This window comes from Lagenorhynchus albirostris, chromosome 11, assembly GCF_949774975.1.
Source record: "Lagenorhynchus albirostris chromosome 11, mLagAlb1.1, whole genome shotgun sequence".
In the NCBI taxonomy this organism is placed as follows: Eukaryota; Metazoa; Chordata; class Mammalia; order Artiodactyla; family Delphinidae; genus Lagenorhynchus; species Lagenorhynchus albirostris.
Genome location: NC_083105.1, coordinates 20,907,968 through 20,922,638, shown reverse-complemented (window position 1 = coordinate 20,922,638; position 14,671 = coordinate 20,907,968). Strand labels below are relative to the sequence as shown.

Below are 14,671 nucleotides of genomic sequence, written 5' to 3'. Positions count from 1 at the left end.
TTTCAATTTTTCTTAAATTTACTGAGGCTCGATGTGTGACCCAAGATGTGATCTGTCCTGGAGAATGTTCCATGTGCACTTGAAAAGAAAGTGTAATCTTCTGTTTTTGGATGGAATGTCCTATAATTATCAATTAAATCTATCTGGTGTATTGTGTCATTTAAAGCTTGTGTTTCCTTATTTATTTTCATTTTGGATGATCTGTCCATTGGTGTAAGTGAGGTGTTAAAGTCCCCCACTATTAGTGTGTTACTGTCGATTTCCTCTTTTATAGCTCTGAGCAGTTGCCTTATGTATTGAGGTGCTCCTATGTTGGGTGCATATATATTTATAATTGTTATATCTTCTTCTTGGATTGATCCCTTGATCATTATGAGGTGTCCTTCCTTGGCTCTTGTAACATACGTTATTTTAAAGTCTACTTTATCTGATATGAGTTTTGCTACTCCAGCTTTCTTCTGATTTCCATTTGCATGGAATATCTATTTCCGTCACCTCACTTTCAGTCTGTATGTGTCCCTATGTCTGAAGTGGGTCTCTTGTAGACAGCATATATATGGGTCTTGTTTTTGTATCCATTCAGCAAGCCTGTGTCTTTTGGTTGGAGCATTTAATCCATTCGCGTTTGAGGTAATTATTGATACGTATGTTCCTATGACCATTTTCGTAATTGTTTTGGGTTTGTTTTTGTAGGTCCTTTTCTTCTCTTGTGTTTCCCACTTAGAGAATTTTCTTTAGCATTTGTTGTAGAGCTGGTTTGGTGGTGCTGAATTCTCTTAGCTTTTGCTTGTCTGTAAAGCTTTTGATTTCTCCATCGAATCTGAATGAGATCCTTGCTGGATAGAGTAATCTTGGTTTTAGGTTCTTCCATTTTATCACTTTAAGTATATCATGCCACTCCCTTCTGGCTTGTAGAGTTTCTGCTGAGAAATCAGCTGTTAACCTTATGAGAGTTCCCTTGTATGTTATTTGTCGTTTTTCCCTTGTTGCTTTCAATAAGTTTTCTTTGTCTTTAATTTTTGTCAGTTTGATTACCATGTGCCTTGGAGTGTTTCTCTTTGGGTTTATCCTGCCTGGGACTCTCTGTACTCCCTGGACTTGGGTTGCTATTTCCTTTCCCATGTTAAGGAAGTTTTTGATTATAATCTCTTCAAATATTTTTTCTCTCTCTCTTTCCTTTCTCTCTCTCTCCTCTTTCTGGCACCCCTATAATGCGAATGTTGTTGCGTTTAATGTTGTCCCAGAGGTCTCTTAGGCTGTCTTCATTTCTTTTCATTCTTTTTTCTTTATTCTGTTCTGCAGTAGTGAATTCCACCATTCTGTCTTCCAGGTCACTTATCCGTTCTTTTCCCTCAGTTATTCTGCTATTGATTCCTTGTAGTGTAGTTTTCATTTCAGTTATTGTATTGTTCATCTCTGTTTGTTTGTTCTTTAATTGTTCTAGGTCTTTGTTAAACATTTCTTGCATCTTCTCAGTCTTTACCTCCATTCTTTTTCCGAGGTCCTGGATCATCTTCACTATCATTATTCTGAAATCTTTTTCTGGAAAGTTGCCTATCTCCACTTCATTTCGTTGTTTTTCTGGGGTTTTATCTTGTTCCTTCATCTGGTACATAGCCCTCTGCCTTTTCATCTTGTCTATCTTTCTGTGAATGTGGTTTTTGTTCCACAGGCTGCAGGATTGTGGTTCTTCTTGCTTCTGCTGTCTGCCCTCTGGTGGATGAGTCTGTCTAAGAGGCTTGTGCAAGTTTCCTGATGGGAGGGACCTGTGATGGGTAGAGCTGGTGGGCAGAGCTCATTAAAACTTTAATCCATCAGTTGAGCATTTTCTGACGCTTCAGCATTTCTAATCTAGGCTGAAGCTCTTGAGAGACTGGCAGGTAATAATGATGCCTTCATACCACACATTCTCCAAAAATCAGATTGCCTGACATACTGATTTCCCTTGAGTGCCCAGGTAGAATCAGTCCCATAATAACTTCCAGGCAGTAATTCTGGTGAGCAGCAATAAGGAAAGCAAAGGGCTTCTCTCCCTTTTCCCATATAGCTGGTCCCTCTAGAATCAAATAGTTGGGCCTTTAATGTAGAGCAGAATTTCTCAACCTCAGCACCGTTGACATTTTTGGCTGGAGAACTCTGTGCTGTAAGGGCTGTTCTGCGCATTGTAGGATATTTAGCGGCATCCCTGGCTTCTTCCCACTAGATATGACTAGCACCACCCCTCGATATCAAAAATGTCTCCAGACCATACCAGATGCCTTCAGGGTGACAGTTTAGGGCCAGTTGAGGACCATAGATGTCAAAGGCTTTCTTGAACAGATTGTGCCAACACCAGAAAGTGATACTGGTGGAAGATGATGTGGTAATTTTCTATCCTTGGCGAAAGCATAAGGGCAATTCCTCATGGATGGATGAATGGATAGTCAAGAGTTTCTCCCCAGTGAGAGCCAGTCACCAAGACAAAAATCTCAGTGTGCTCTTTAGCTTCCCCCTTTATCTCTCATCTCATCCCAATCCATCCCTCTGAATAAGCATTCCAACTTGTAAATGCTTCCTCTGCCTTTTTGTATTGATGATGCTAAAATGCTAACTTAAGGTCCCAGAGTCTAAAATTAAGAAACCAACATTTCTTATGGATCTGCCATGTGTCAGCCACCCTGCTAATGTGTACATAATCTCACATAATACTCTCAGCCACCCTTAAAGAAGTTTTCTGTACCTGTCTCACCTGTGAGGAGTTGGGAACACAAATTCACACCGCTAAGTGGTAGAGTTTGGAAAATAGTAAGCAGGTCTTCCAATGTTGTTAAAAGAATATTTTTACCCCATTGTTCACATATAACCGATAGCTACTTAGAAAGTCATCACTATCTGTTTGAAAATTTAACCGGTATCTACTTGAAACTCTGGAGCTCCTGGCTTGTGAATAAGAATTGTGTTTGGAGAAACGTATATGCAAGGTCCCAGAGCCGTAGAACAGTGGAGAAAATAGGACTCTTACACATCATTAGACAGTGACCACTTCGAGGTCATTCTGTTATTCAACAAATATGAGTTGAGGGCTTACTCCATGCCTGGACCTCTGTACACCAGTCAAGACAGACAGGGTCCCTGCCCTTATGGAACTTATATTCTAATAGGGTAGACATCCAGCATACAAGTAAACAAATGAATAAATAATTACAGACTATGATACATGCTGTGAAGGAAATGAGCAGTGAGAGGAGATGGAGAGTAATTGGGTGAGGGGCAGCTTCTTTACATAGGGTGGCCAGGGAAGTTGTCTTTGACTTTGACATCTCCCACAGCATACTGTACTTCCTCAAAAGTGTTAGTGCTTCTTCTTGATCACCTGGCACAGTGTAGATGCTCCTAAACCTTGACTGTATGAAAAGATTATGATGTTTTTCCTTGGTAGCCTCAGAGCCTAAAAACCTCTAGTGAGTGTATTAGTTACTTCTTGCTGCTGTAACAAATTACCACAAACTTAGTAACTTAAAACAGCACAGATTTATTATCCTACGGTTCTGAAGGTCAGACATCCTCAAGGTGTCAGTAAGACTGTGTTCCTTCTAGAGGCTCTAGGGGAGAATCTGCTTTCTTGCCTTTTGTATCTTCTAGATTCCTTGACTTGTGACCTTGTCCTCTATTTTCAAAGCCAGCAGCATAGCATCTTCCAGTGTCTCTCTCTCTCTCATTCTGACCTTCCTGCCTCTCTTGTAATTACATTGGCCTACTCATATAATCCTGGATAATCTCCCCATTTTAAGATCCTTGACTTAATCAAATCGATGAAGTCCCTTTTCCCATATGAGGTAACACATTCACACGTTCCAGGGATTAGGTCACCTTTGGGGTCTGGATTCAGCCTATCACAGTAAGCAATAAATGTTCATTTTATTCCCATGCCTGTTTATTTTACAAATGAAAAACTTGCCGTTAAATGAATTGCCCAAAATCACACACTTGGATACAGCTTTAGATCCTGGTCACCCCGTCTAAGTACATTATCATTATTCTCTCTATATCTAGACTCTGTTCTTTATAGCACTCAGCACACTTCACATTTCTTTGATTATTTGCTTTGTTATTACCAGAAGGGCAGGAAGACACATCACTTATTCACCAAGTTACAGTCACTGCACAGCTCGGTGCCTGACACATAGCGTGCACACCTCTAAAATTTTTCTAGGTGAAAGAATGAATACTCTTTTGTATGCTTGGGTAAATAGAACTCAAATTCCTATAAATGATACTGATCAGCAGCTTCTCATAGGTTAAAAATCCTTAGCTGTTTTTAAAGCATCAAAGAAAAAAGTGAACTTCAATGTTGGCATATAATTTGAGTCAATAAAGAAGGGGCCCCAAAAGCAAAAATAAACAACTGGGACCTAATTTAACTTAAAAGCTTTTGCACAGCAAGGGAAACCATAAACAAAACAAGAAGACAACCTATGGACTGAGAGAAAATATTTGCGAACAATGCGACTGACAAGGGCTTAATTTCCAAAATACACAAACAACTTATACAGCTCAGTGTCAAAAAACAAAACAACCCAATCAAAAAATGGGCAGAATACCTAAATAGACGTTACTCCAAAGAAGACATACAGATGGCCAACAGGCCCATGAAAATATGCTCAATATCACTAATTATTAGAGAAATGCAAATCAAAACTATAATGAGGTATCACACCAGTCAGAATGGCCATCATCAAAAAGTCTACAAATAGGGCTTCCCTGGTGGTGCAGTGGTTGAGAGTCCGCCTGCCGATGCAGGGGACACGGGTTCGTGCCCCAGTCCGGGAAGATCCCACATGCTGCGGAGCGGCTAGGCCCATGAGCCATGGCCGCTGAGCCTGCACGTCTGGAGCCTGTGCTCCGCAACAGGAGAGGCCACAACAGTGAGAGGCCCACGTACTGCAAGAAAAAAAACAAGTCTACAAATAATAAATGCTGGAGAAGGTGTGGAGAGAAGGGAACCCTCCTACACTGTTGGTGGGAATGTAAATTGGTGCAGCCACTATGGAGAATAGAATGGAGTTTTCCTTAAAAAAGTAAAAATGATTCTGCAGTGTCAATCCTGGGCATACATCCGGAGAAAACTCTAATTCAAAAAGATACATGCACCCCGATGTTCACAGGAGCACTGTTTACAATAGCCAAGACACGGAAGCAACCTAAATGTCTATTGATAGATGAATGGATAAAGAAGATGTGATACATATATACAATGGAATATTACTCAGCCATAAAAAAGAACGAAATAATGCCATTTGCAGCAACATGGATGGACCTAGAGATTATGATACTAAGTGAAGTCAGAGAGAGAAAGCCAAATATCATATTTAACTTATATGTGGAATCTAAAATATGATACAACTGAACATATTTACAAAACAGAAATAGACTCACAGACATAGAAAACAAACATACAGTCACCAAAGGCGAAAGAGGGGGAAGGATAAATTGTGAATTTGGGATTAACAGGTATACACTACTATATATAAAAATAGATAAACAACAGGGACCTACTGTATAACATAGGGAACTATATTCAGTATCTTGTAATAACCTATAATGGAAAAGAATCTGAAAAAGAATATATACATAAATGTACATTCTTCCTGTACACCTGAAACATTGTAAATCAACTGTACTTCAATAAAAAATAACGAAGGAACCCATACCTGGCATTATATTTTCCCATCCACTAGTGTTGAACTTTACTATCTGGTGTACTGCAACACTGTGTGCATTTGAGTGTGGTATCCTGTATTTACGACTCCATATACAGTACTTCATCTGTTGACATATTAGCATCAAGAGTCTTTTGGGAGAGTTCCTGAGTAGCTCAATTCGTAATTCCAATTCATGATTAGAGGAAGAAGAAAGGCAAAAAACCTAACTGCATGCTTTATTAGTGCATCAGCTTTTCTCTGTTAGGCCTTAAAGAAGTAACAAAGGGGAAATAAAATCACAGTTCTTACTGAACTATGCAAGTAGCACATTTACGGGTTCACTTAGCAAGTTGTATGGCATATAAATAAAAACAAAAAATTTTAAAAATATAGGTCATCTCCAACACAAAATGAGTTCTTAGAAGTCTTAAAGAACCTTATGCTAAACAACTATATGAAGGAAAGCTAAACAAACACAACGCCTCCTGTTATCATGGAAGACAAGTTATCTTTACACTATGAAGATACTTTACTTCACGTTGTCCATCTTGCCTAATGAAGACACTGTTTGGTCAAACATGTTTTACATCTGACATCCGTTTCTCTTAGGAAATAAAATACCTGTCATTCAAGGGGTTATTGAAACAAAAAATATGAAGCCAAAGGGAGATGTCTTTACTTTTTTTTTAAAGTGTCTTAATTTTTTTTTAATTAATTTTTGTTTTTGGCTGTGTTGGGTCTTCATTGCTGTGCACGGGCTTTCTCTAGTTGTGGCGAGCGGGGGCTACTCCTTGTTGCAGTGCGCAGACTTTTCATTGTGGTGGCTTCTCTTATTGCAGAGCACGGGCTCTAGGCATGCGGACTTCAGTAGCTGTGGCATGCAGCCTCAGTAGTTGTGACGCGCGGGCTCTAGAGTGCAGGCTCTGTAGTTGTGGCACGTGGGCTTAGTTGCTCCACGGCATATGGGATCTTCCCGGACCAAGGCTCAAACCCCTGTCCCTTGCATTGGCAGGCGGATTCTTAACTGCTGCACCACCAGCAAAGTCCGGAGATGTCTTTACTTTTAGTATTGCTTTTAAGATCCCAGATTCTTACCCCGACTTGTATTTACTTTGATTCTAGTGGCCAAGGATGTCAATATTCTTTTTGATGAATTGGAAGCTGTCAACAGTCCTTGCAAAGATGACGATTCTCTCCTTCACCCTGGAAACCTGACCAGTACTTCAGATGATGCTAGCAGATTGGAAGCAGGGGGAGAGGTAAGTGTGTGCGATTTCTTAAAAACACAACTCTTGATCCAGGCAGGAACCTGACAAGCATAATCCAGTAGATTGTTTAAAGTCATCATCTCATTGAACTGTGGGTTCCTGAGGGAAAAAAACGACCAGGTCTTGTAATCCTGTGATGTCCTCTAGGAGTCTAAGCACATTTCAGGGATCTGAAATCTACTTACTCTCAAAACAAACTTTCAGTGGGTCATACACCTTATACCCAAAGGCATTTTGTTTTTATAGAGAAGATTCTTAAAACCACCCATCATTTTAAAATGATCTACGTTCTGGGTGTCGCTAACTAGTAAAAAGCTAGCTTTACAAGGATGTTGAAATCTTGTAAAATTGAAATGAAATCAATTTCTGTTGAAATCTCCCAGCATGTAGAACAGTGACACAGAGTGGACCAGACCTCAGTAGGTGTTGGGTTGTCTGAAGCCTCTCTGAGTTTCCATTTGCCTCTGTAATCTGGGAACTCATTGCAATTGTAAATAGACCCATCTGTTCATGTGTCATTTTGGGGGGAAAAATAAGTATTTTGTTAAAGGCATTCACTGTTGCTCAGCTGTGTCTCAGTGGAGTTTAATATCTCCTTTGTATATGCACTAGGTTTAGGTGATGGGAGAACAGATCAGAGTCAACTAATTTATTGTGTATTCTTAACATTCTTTAAGAATACACAACTAATTTATTGTGTATTCTTTATTATTCCAGAGGCTGTTAACTAGTGAAAGGATAACACCTTTGACCAGGGAAAATTGTTTACTTCTACCAAGCTTCCCAGTCCTCTCTATAAATACCATATGCTACTTATCTATGTGTGGGTTTTTTTTTGTTTGTTTTTGTTTTTTGTAAGAAAAAACTCATTCTATCATCATCTTTTCACACAGAAACTTTGGATGCCATAATGTGGCATAAAGGAAGGACCTTGAAAGGCACCTCAAAAAGCAGCTAGTGTAATCCCCTTAATTTATAGATGATGAAACAGTCTCAGGTAGGTTAGGGCTTTGCTAACCCTCCTCTTGAAGCCTTGGCTGGTTTTGCAGATAGATGCTAATGTGTTAAATCTACAGGATAGTTCCTTTCCCTGGCAGATGATTGTTAAGAAAGTGTTTATTTGGGTAGACATCTGTGTACTTCTTAAGGCAGAAGCCAAAAATCGTCAGTGAGGATTGGTCATCAATTATAAATACCTACACCAGCTATGAGACGTGTTATTTCCATCACTCCTGACTGAGATTTTCGTTTTGGATGAGGTTGCATGCGTGTCACTTGTGCGTGAGTATGGATTCTAGCAGTGGCCTTGGAGGTCTGGCATGTGTTCCTTCTTCGTACTACTATTTGGAAACTGACGTGTACTGTGTCCTCCAATTTTGTGTTTATGCATACGGTTGACCCTTGAATGACGTAGGTTTGAACTGTGCGGGTCCGCCTATACATGGAAGTTTTTCCATAGTAGACACTACATGACTACGTGGTATGTGGTTGATTGAATCCGTGATGCTGAGGAACTGTGGATATGGAGGCCCCACTATGACTATAAGTTACAAGTGGATTTAACCCCATTGTTGTTCACAACTGTATACACAAATATCACACGAAAAATAATTTTCTTATTGTGGGAAAAAAATTTGAGAAATCCTGAACTAAAGTATTACTAAAACCATCAAACCACTTGTGGTCCCATCCTTCTCTCCTCCCGGATGGACTGTCTTCCTGAATTTTTGTGTTTTTTATTCTCTTGCTCTAAAAATGGTTTTACCATGCATACATAAGTAGCCTTAACAACTTATTTTACATTGATTTTATTTTGTGCTTTATAAAAAATGGTATCATGCAGTATAAAGTCTTTTGTGACTTGCTTTTTTCTGTCAATATTGTTCTTAAGATTTTTGCTTATTATTAGATGCATCAGTAGTTTGTTTTCACTGCTGTATAATATTCCACTGTATCACTGTTCTACAGTCTATTTAGCTATTTGCCTCTTCATTGATTTGCACTGATTCCTATGTTTAAATTTTTTTCTCTTATGAATAATGCTGCTGTGAACATTCATATACATGTTTCCTAGTTGCTTTACCAGGAATTTCTGTAGGGATATATGTTATGTAAATGTTCAATTTTACAAGATGATGCTAGTGTGTTTTCCAGAGTAAATATATCAATTTTCACTCTCACCTGTAGAATGTGAGAATTCTCAGTTGCTCCACATCCTTGCCAACATTTGGTATTGTTAGGTGACTTAAGTTTTGCCCATTTGACGGCTTTTTCCAATTTTTATTTTGTTTCCTCTTGTTTACATTTTTCATTAGTAAAAGTGTAATTTTGATAAAACACAAGGAAATGCATTTAGTTTTAATCGTTCTTTAATATTACTCACCCAAGGCTCAATTTTGAGTGTCTTAAACTGGTCCCTTTCTCTTTGTGTGCAGACAGTACCAGAAAAAAACAAATCAAATGGACTTTACTTCAGAGATGGAAAGTGTAGAATTGACTACATTCTTGTGTACAGAAAATCCAACCCCCAGATGGAAAAGAGAGAAATATTTGAAAGAAATATTAGAGCAGAAGGATTACAAATGGAGAAAGAGGTAAGTAGTTTGCTTGGATGAGAAAAAATATAAATATACATCTATTCATATTGGGAGACAATTAAAAAATAAGCAGTTAGTCATTATGTTAACTGAATGTTTCATTTGCTGAGGGTTTGCCAATCTGCAGTGTGTGGAGAATGTTCTAGCAATTAGATTTTCGCAGCACAGTTTGCCTTTGAGAGCATTTTAATGCCAAAAGATTCCGTAAAAATCAAAATATTCAAATTAAATGGATTGTTTCAAAGTGTTATAATTTACCTGATTTCCTACATCTACTGCTTCTCGATGTTAATGGCGGGTTCTATTTGCATGGTTAAAGAAAACTTCGGATAAAAAGCAATCACCCCACCATAGAGGCTCTTTTTACATTTCAGGAAACATGATGGGTTTGGGTATCCTCACACACAAGCAGAAGACACTGGCTGATTGGGCCAAAAACAGCTGGGACTTACAGAGTGATTCTGTTTTTAAAAGACATTCAGGTTGTTTTTATCAAGTTCCCAAACTCAAGGATTACCTTATCAGTGTTTACTCTTCCCCTTTTCTCCTCTGCAGGGGAAGTTTGAGGATGGTACAAGAGGCCCAGCCTCTGATAATAATCCACAATGGGATTATTGTGTACCCAGAAACGCTGTGCGCGTTTCTAGAACTTGGCCTTGTTAGCTGGATTATGTAACTCTTCTCAGATTTTCCCTGAACACTGTGCACAGCTACTGGAGCTTTTCATAGTCCAGAAGAACATGTTGCCAATTAAAAGGGTTTGCTTCTGATTCTGCTTTTCAAGGCTAAAGGATAGATCTTTGAAGTCAGACATCCATGTTTTTCTTTATACGGTGAAGGTTGCATGCTAATCTTGGTACACTTTAGATAAATAGGACGTTTCCAGGTCTGTTAGACTAGCCTCCACTCTGGAGCATTTATAAAACAGAAGTGATATTTTTCTGGAAGTCTCCAAAAAGAGAATTAGAAAAACAGTGAGATGAGTATAGCCTTAAGGGAACAGGTTCTCATTCTCAGGAAAGTGGAAGCAGATAGCTCAAAAGACTGCTTCAGCTGGAGTTTCCCCCAGAGCAACAAATGGAGTTAAATATGTTGTTTTCTCCACTTTTGTGGGGTTCCAGAAAATCTTTCCTATACCCGCTGAACATGCCTTTGATAAATCTTGTTCTTTAAGTTTCTCTTGAGACAGTGGTGTATTCTTATCTTAACATTGATAGTGCAGTAATATTTTATCCCTAAAAATCTTTTCTTCATCTTTTATTCTAAGTTTCAGAATTTTTATGTAAAGAAATAAAAGATCTGTATTGCGACATGATCTGAAATAACGAAAGTCCTTCGTGTGATTCATTCTGACTCTGTCAGAGTTTTGATTCCCATCAAAACTAGGTAACTTGCTTCAGTTAATGAAAGATTTATATTTGGAGCTTCATAACTATTCTCTCCACTCCTGGGGCTTCTTGTGTGTAGGTCTTTTCAATGTCATTTTGTGGCTTACAAGTTAAAACTCAAAACGCCTAATACTTTTCCGAAAAAAATACATTAGTAAAGAAATGACACATCTCCTGTATGTCTCCTGAAAATCATCTGTACTACAGTATTCAGCTGCCAGAATTAGAGCAGGTAGCTGAGGACGGTTATTCTGTCTTTTAGTGTGCGGTTGGTTCTGTGTAGTCCAGGGTTGACCATAGTGTGTTAGATGTTCAGCTCATATGATTTTAGTGGTATACAAGATAATTTTGTTTGGTTCTAATTTAAAACAAATTTTAATACCTAGGTATTTATTTTAATGTTTACTGGAAAAAATAGCAGTTGGGAAAAGGGCAATATCACCATATGGCAAAACTTCATAAAAACTTATCTAAGCATCTCTTTCTCTCCCTTCCCCCCAAAAGTTCCTCTCTTGGTGGCAGCTTCCCTACAGTCCTCTATCCACTACCAACAGCTTGGTTTTCTGGAAACTTCTTCCTAAGCAGCTTTTCCCTGTGGCCCAAACTCTGCATAAGCAGCACAGTTTGACTCTAACTCTGTCTCTGAGCTCTGCTTTGCGTCCTCACAGCCACAGCCAGTTCAGCAAGAAGCGGGGGATCTCTGCACATCCTTCCTTGCTTAGAGGCAGCAGGAAATTATAGCTAAATTAATTTTCCCTGTCACAACTAATTAAAATAAAATGTCCCTTGTATGAACAGTAAATCTGTATCTCCATTGTATAATTAGATTTAAAACCCATCGGAAGCACTCTTATTTAAATCTAGTGTTTTCATAAATAGTTTCAGTAGAAAGACAGCAATTTTAATAGCTATTTCAGCTTCCAGAAGTTACTTCCACCTTTTATACATAAAACAAAGCACATAGTTCAAGGTGGAAAAGAAGAAAGAAAACCCAGGGGGCTTCCTGTGAATCCACACGTACCTGATGTATAATCAGTATCGTCTTCATTACCTGTGTGTCATGATGTCCAACAGTTACAGAAAATGTGTCACAGACTTAGAAGCTTTTGTTTCCAAATCAGTAAAGACAGGCTCTGTAGTTGAACAGGTTAATAGAAAGAGAATCTTTATCTCTTTTAACATTGAAAGTCAAGAAACACAGCCAGGAAAATCTTTAATTCATGATAAAAGTGAGGATGTAGTCAAATTTCATCTTTCGTGGAAACTGTGCCCCCCACCTGATTAGTCAGCAGGTAAGTGCTTGTTTTAGTGCCCTGGGTCTTTAATATTCTGTAACTCATCTTTCATATAAGCCCAGAGAAAGCAATTCACAGCAAAGTTCCCAAAGAAAGTATCAAATCCAAGTGATTTTCTTCTTAAGTGTCTGTCTGTTTAAAGAGATTCCCTTCTTTAAAGGTAAATTCATATTTATAAATTCACATTTTGATGAATTTGTAAATAAAAAATAATTTTTTTTCATTTTTAATTTTATGTCCATCATTGACTCTTTGGTACCTATTTTTAAATCATTATCAATAAGAGGTTTATATCTTCCTTCATATGAAGGGTCAGGTCATGGATGACTTTGGGATTATTTGGGGTGTATGAGTACCAGTTAGATTAATGGAGCACCCTTCCTCTTGAGAATCACACAGAGCACGGGTGGAAACTCATATCATCAGTTGTTTACCAAATAACTGTATTTATATAAATCGTACCATCTTGATGGTAGTTAACTTCATTCAACACATATTTATTACACACTTACTCTCTGCCAGGCACTGCCTTAAGCACTAAGAACTCAGCAGTGAATAAAAAAGACAAAAAATTCCTGCTGGGCTTCCCTGGTGGCGCAGTGGTTGAGAGTCCGCCTGCCGATGCAGGGGACACCGGGTTCGTGCTCCGGTCCGGGAAGATCCCACATGCCGCGGAGCGGCTGGGCCCGTGAGCCATGGCCACTGAGCCTGCACGTCCGGAGCCTGTGCTCTGCAATGGGAGAGGCCGCAACAGTGAGAGGCCCACGTACCACAAAAAAAAAAAAAAAAAAAAAAAAAAAAATTCCTGCCCTGTGGGAAATTAAGAACAAACTAAATGAGGAAATCTGTGTTGAAGAACAATAAATGCTAAGGAGAAAAAAGTAAAGCAGGAAGTGTCGAGAAGGGCTTGCAATTTTATGAAAGTTGGTAAAGGCGGGCCTCTTTCCCAGGGAACAAGAATAGCATGTGCAAAGGCCCTGAGTCAGGAGCATGCCTGGTGTGTTTATGGAACAGTAAAGAGGCCAGTATGACAGGAGTTGACTGAGCAGAGTAGAGAATAGTGAGAAATTATATCAGAGAGGCAACAGAAGCCAGATGACATCAGGTCTTATTGGTCACTGGGCAACTTTAGTTTTTCTCTGCATGACATGGGAAATCACCGGACAGTTTTGAGCCAAGGCATGATAAGATCTGGTTTCTGTTTTATTAGGGTCATTGGGGTTTCCTGGTGATAGTAGACTGTGGGAAGTGGGGAGGTGGTGAGGGCAGAATCAGAGAGGTCAGTGAGGAGATTCGTCACAAGAGTCCAAGAGAGAGGTGATGGTGGCTTGGCCAAGCGCACAGCAGAGGAGATGCTGAGAAGAGTAGGAAGTAGAGCCGACGGGAACTGAAGACAGACTGAATGAGTGATGTGAAGGAGTCACAGGCCATTCATCTGTCATACACTGTTCATTTAAAGAGTTGGAAGAGGGACTTCCCTGGTGGTCCAGTGGTTACAAACCCGCCCTTCCAGTGCAGGGGGCGTGACTTGGATCCCCGATCGGGGAACTAAGATCCCACATGCTGCATGACACGGCCAAAACCAGAAAAATAAAGTTGGAAGAACTGCCATTTACAGGGCAGCAGAGGGAAGTGGGTTCCCTTGTAGACGTGTTGAGTTTGAGGTGTCCCGGTGGTGGAGATGTTGAATAGGAGGGAAGAGTCTGGAAGACAGGCAGAGATCTGGGCTGGAAAACCTAGAGGGTTTGGTGCCTGGAGGGAAGTGTTTCAGGAGGGAAGGAGCAGTTGTGTCAGATGCTGCTGCTGGACGGGGTGAGTAAGATGAAGACTGAAAGTTAGTCACTGAATTTAGCGATGTGGAGGGCTCTGGGGAGCTGGGCAAGAGAAGTTTCCACGGAGAGGTGGAAGTGAATTCATGACTAAATGTGTTCAAGAATTGGGGGAGAAAATGTGGAGACAGCAGATAGAAATAGCTTTTTCACGGAGTTTCACTGTAAAGGAAAAGAGAAATGGAGTGATAACTGGTGTAAGACTTTGGGTCAAGAAAGCGTTCTTTTTATTTAAGATGGGAGAAATAACTGCATGATTTCATGCTAATAGAAATAATTTGAGAGGCAAACTTGATGTTGGGGAAAAGTGAGGGAAGAATTTTTGGAGCAGCGTCCTCAAAGCAATAAAAAAGAACGGCCGCGAGTTCCTCCCATGCAGGGACCCACCTGCCTGCATCTATGTCCACAAATGCAGCCGTGCCCCTGCTGCTGAGGGTGTTCTGACTGTGCTCCTAGCTTAAGCCAACCCTTTGCTTTGGACATAACACCCCATCCTCTCAGTCCTACTCAAGGACATTGCCCCCTCCAAAGAGAAAATATAGTAAGCTTTAAAAACAGAAATTCACAAAAGAGTGCAATGTGTCAAAATAGCCTGTTTGTGTTTTCACTTGTT

General features: G+C 39.7%; 1 protein-coding gene across 1 annotated transcript in view; it reads left to right on the top strand.

Annotated features, from left to right (window-relative positions):
- ANO4 (anoctamin 4) overlaps window positions 1–14,671 on the top strand; it is a 454,222-nt gene that overhangs the window by 252,782 nt on the left and 186,769 nt on the right. The window contains exons 6-7 of the mRNA XM_060165661.1: window positions 6,804–6,940; window positions 9,385–9,543. Coding sequence (XP_060021644.1) covers window positions 6,804–6,940; window positions 9,385–9,543 — 296 coding nt within the window. The remainder of the gene's footprint in view (window positions 1–6,803; window positions 6,941–9,384; window positions 9,544–14,671) is intronic.